The sequence below is a fragment of the Monopterus albus genome, unplaced genomic scaffold, assembly GCF_001952655.1.
Source record: "Monopterus albus unplaced genomic scaffold, M_albus_1.0 scaffold48.1, whole genome shotgun sequence".
Taxonomy (NCBI): domain Eukaryota; kingdom Metazoa; phylum Chordata; class Actinopteri; order Synbranchiformes; family Synbranchidae; genus Monopterus; species Monopterus albus.
Window position 1 is genome coordinate 759,535 of NW_018127928.1, and position 4,326 is coordinate 763,860.

At 41.5% G+C, this 4,326-nt stretch overlaps 1 protein-coding gene across 4 annotated transcripts in view; it reads right to left on the minus strand.

Moving 5' to 3' along the window:
- The window catches only part of creb3l1 (cAMP responsive element binding protein 3-like 1), a 24,993-nt gene extending 22,757 nt beyond the window's left edge, over positions 1-2,236 (minus strand). For 3 of the 4 annotated variants that reach the window (XM_020600757.1, XM_020600756.1, XM_020600755.1), the window contains exon 1: positions 1,809-2,236. In XM_020600757.1, the coding sequence (XP_020456413.1) occupies positions 1,809-1,919 (111 nt within the window). In that variant the 5' untranslated portion in view covers positions 1,920-2,236. The remainder of the gene's footprint in view (positions 1-1,808) is intronic. The other variant, XM_020600758.1, reaches the window with a different exon arrangement.
- Positions 2,237-4,326: the final 2,090 nt, after the last annotated feature.

A 4,326-nucleotide genomic window follows, 5' to 3' on the forward strand; every position in this document is an offset into this window, starting at 1 on the left:
CATGTCCTCAGTGGTACAGCCCAGGGAGGACTACTTTATTTAGAACAGAGACGAGGGGAGGGGGAGTATAAACCACAAGCAGACTGCTTGGCTGACTCACTGACCAGAATAGAGGTCTGCCTTAAAAACCTGTGCTGCTTTAAAAAGAAAACAGAGTGGGGAAAGAGAGAGCGAGGGCCAGGAGATGGACTAAAGGAAGAGCACCTCCTGCTCGCACAGTTATGGATGCTGTGATGGTATCATTAACTCTCAGTGCTGCTCAGTCTGTCCTCACTCTTACCTTGATTCAAGAGTGCAAGGCTCGGTCAAGCATGGCATGTACAGACGGCACAGCCACAGTTCACTTGGAAATGAGGGGGTATACATGGTCATAAATTAGAGGCTGCTTCCACTGTCATCACACTTATAGCACACTGTGGGTGCATGCAACCCTTTAGTATTTATGGAGTTAGTATTTTTCTTCTTAAGCAAATACTTCCTGTTGCACCACTTGTGCACAGTAACGATTGCATTGATTAGCAAGCATGATTCTGCTCCACCACATCCTGTTGTTCCTGATAAAGCTACTGAAATTTAAGATGCAGTGTCTCGGGTGCGATGGGAGGTGATGCATACAGCAGTCCTCTTTGGATGGGGATACGGAGAGAGGACTGGGAGCCACAGGTGGCTGGGTCCTCTGGTGAACTGTGTGTTTGCCTGGGCTGTTCTGCCCTAATATGGAGGGAGTGGAGCAAGATTTAATAGTCATCTACAGTAAGAAGAGACTGACAGACTGCGATTTGACAGCATATACTATAAGTGACAGCTATTAACAAGAGTTAACTAAATGCTAGACCTTTCATTCTTTCAAGCTACTACTGGCTAAATGCAATAAAGACACCAGTTCAACTACCTGATTTAAGTAGAATTTACCTTGATTATCAACAAACCTCCACATTTTTTCTCTTCCAGAGCCCAATGACCAACAGTCCTGAACCAAATCCAAGGATATTAAATGTACTATTAGAAAAGACAGAGGAAAATCAGAAACTATCCACAATAGAGAATCTGGAATTTCTGCTCTTTTTGATTTTAAAATTTCTCATAACAGCTGCCAGACAATCTAACAAATTCTAACAACTCTAACTAAATAAATGGCTTCATTAAAGAAATCAAGACATTCATTCTTTTATGAGCTGAGTGGGAGCCTTAATTCTAACTAAGGTCTAATTAAGAAAAACACCTGAGAAGTTAATCCGAAAGAAGTAATATAGACTAATATAGCCAATGTATTTACTGCACACTGGGCAGACACACACACACACACACACACACACACACACACACACTGCAGGTCCCCAGTAACTCTCCAGAGCATGTCTGGGAGCCTTAATTCTAACTAAGGTCTAATTAAGAAAAACACCTGAGAAGTTAATCCGAAAGAAGTAATATAGACTAATATAGCCAATGTATTTACTGCACACTGGGCAGACACACACACACACACACACACACACACACATACACACACACACACACTGCAGGTTCCCAGTAACTCTCCAGAGCATGTGTCGAAGTTCCCAGTAACACATATTGGTTTACACAGTATGAGCCCCGGATGTCCGCCAGGAACTCCTAACTGCACCGCCCTCCCGAGGTCCGGCTCCGGGCGGAACAGGCAGTAGAGGTGCGTTTGTTTTATGAGACTTTAAATGCAGACGTATGACTTTGTGCAAACAGAAACAGCACAGCGGTGCAGCGCACGGGTACCTACAGTATGTGGACTGAAATAGAAAAGCTAAACAAACATAATTAGCATGAAGTCTCACCACGTTAGTGAGGAAATCTCCGTCGCTGAGCTCCTCCAGGTCCAACAGGTTGGTCCCTCCGGACGGATAGAGTTTCTCTGCTGTTAAACTGTCTAAGATAGACTCCATCATGACTGGTTCACTGGACGGATGGTCAGTAGCTATCTGGATGGGTCGTGAATCTTAAAGTCAGCTCATTAAAATGCAGCAGTTTGTTTTCAGCGTGCTGCCTTCGGTGACCCGCCGTTATTTACACCACCTGAAAGTTCAGCCGGTGAGTCGAGCTGCTGCTTTGTTTCACTGACAACCTCGGAAAACGTCCAAATTTCACATCCTTCGCCTGGTGTGGCGAACACGACTCTGCCCATCCAGATGTGGATGTGCAGCTGTGTCCCCGCACGCCAATGAACATCCAGTGACTCCGCCCCCTGGCGTCAAGTAACGGGCACGCCCACAACACAAATCCAGTTTCGTGTGTTATTAAACTAACGAATGGTTTTTAACTATTGATTTGAGGTATTTTACTTGAGTATTTTCATTTTCTTCAGCTACTAGCATACTTCTAATCTACTACGTTTCATAGGTGGAAAGTAAGTAACTACATTTACTAAATTTAATTATAAATGTTGAGGTATTTGTACTTTACCTAAGTATTTTCATTTTCTGTTACTTCATACTTCCACTTCACTACATTTTAGAGAAAAACTTTTTACTCCATTACATTTATTTGATAACTTTAGTTACTAGTTCCTTTTTAAAATCAGATTAATCAAACAAAATACAGGTTAATTATCAGAATTTATTGATCCCTGATGGGAAATTCACAACTACCCAGCTGCATGTAGCGTACCCCATATTATAATCATATTGGTAGTTAACAATATCTCCACCTTTACCAGCTGCAACATTAAATGTCATGCACACAATCATTTTTCTTGCTTTTTTTTTTTTTTTTTTTCCAAAAGTTAGAAGACCTAAGTGTCCTTTCTGGAGTATAAAAATGAACCAGCTCAGAGATATACGATGGTGCTAGACCATGTACAGCCTTATAGACAAACACCAACAATTTAAAATCAATCCTAAAACGAACAGGAAGCCAATGGACTGAGGCAAGAACTGGAGTGATATGCTCATGATGCCCTGTATTAGTCAGAAGATGAGCTGCTGCATTTTGGACCAACTGGAGCCGAGACAATAATGCTTGAGAAATGCCAGTATACAGTGCGTTACAATAATCTAGTCTAGTGCTAATAAAGGCAGGAATTGCCTTTTCAACGTCACTAAAAGAAAGAAAGTGTTTAACCTTAGCCAGAAGTCTCAAATGAAAGAAAGCTGGCCTTGACCACAGGTTTTATCTGTTCGTCCAGCTTAAGAGCACCATCAAATACCACCCCAAGATTCTTCACATGAGGCCTCAGGTAGGAGGCCAAAGAGCTAGGAATATCAGAATTAACAAAACCAGAGTTACCAATTAAAACACATTCTGTTTTACTTTCATTAATATGTAAGAAAGTATGTGATAAAAAAACCAATACTGTAGAAATGAAAACTCAAGCAGTAATATTACACTTGATGTGTAATATTCTATTGCACATGTAGTTGTAGTCTGGAGTATATTCTTTAGTTAAATACCCAGAAATCAAAACGTGGGTAGTGTTTCAGTTATTTTTTTCATTAAATCAAATCCTCCCTCTGTATATAAACTGCTAATTCTAAATAAGATCTCAGTCAGCATTAACAAAATAAACTGCATTCATGTTTGATTTAAAATAAACCTGATTTTTAAATACAGCCACTCTCTTGATTGGTTGTTCACCTGTTCATGTGCATCATGACAGCTGGCTCCCTGATTGGCTGCTGGTGTGATGATGCAGGTATGACTCAACTTCTGTCCTGAGCTGAAGTGATGGGTGACACTGGGCAACGACCTCTCATCTCCTTGGTGACCACTGTGATGTCACTGCGTCTCCTTTTCATTCACTGTTGTCATCATTCTCGCCTGTCTGTCAGGTTTGTTGACTTTACAGTGAGGAAGGGCAGCATCATCAACAATTACACAATAAATGTGTGTGTGTGTGAGTCAGTGATGGGCGCACTCTCCACCACACTGCGACCACCAGACAATACCGGTTAGTCCTCACATCAGCCCTGCGCTGACCCTGTTAACAGGCTGGAGCGTATTCACTGTAGCACCCGCTCATGTTGGTGAATAACAATTGATGCTTTCATTTTAATGACCTCCATTTCCAAGCAGTCTATTAACATTAACCCTGTATTTGCCTAACTGCACTGAGTTAACCCAGGGATGCAACAAGATCTCTTGCAGCAGACTTTCTTCGCACTGAATCCCAGGAGTAAGACCAGGCCAAATCACAAGGGACAAACCAAATCTGTTTTGTACATACAGTGGGTACGGAAAGTTTTCAGACCCCCTTAAATTTTTCACTCTTTGTTATATTGCAGCCATATGCTAAAATCATTTAAGTTCATTTTTTTCCTCATTAATGTACACACAGCACCCCATATTGACAGAAAAACA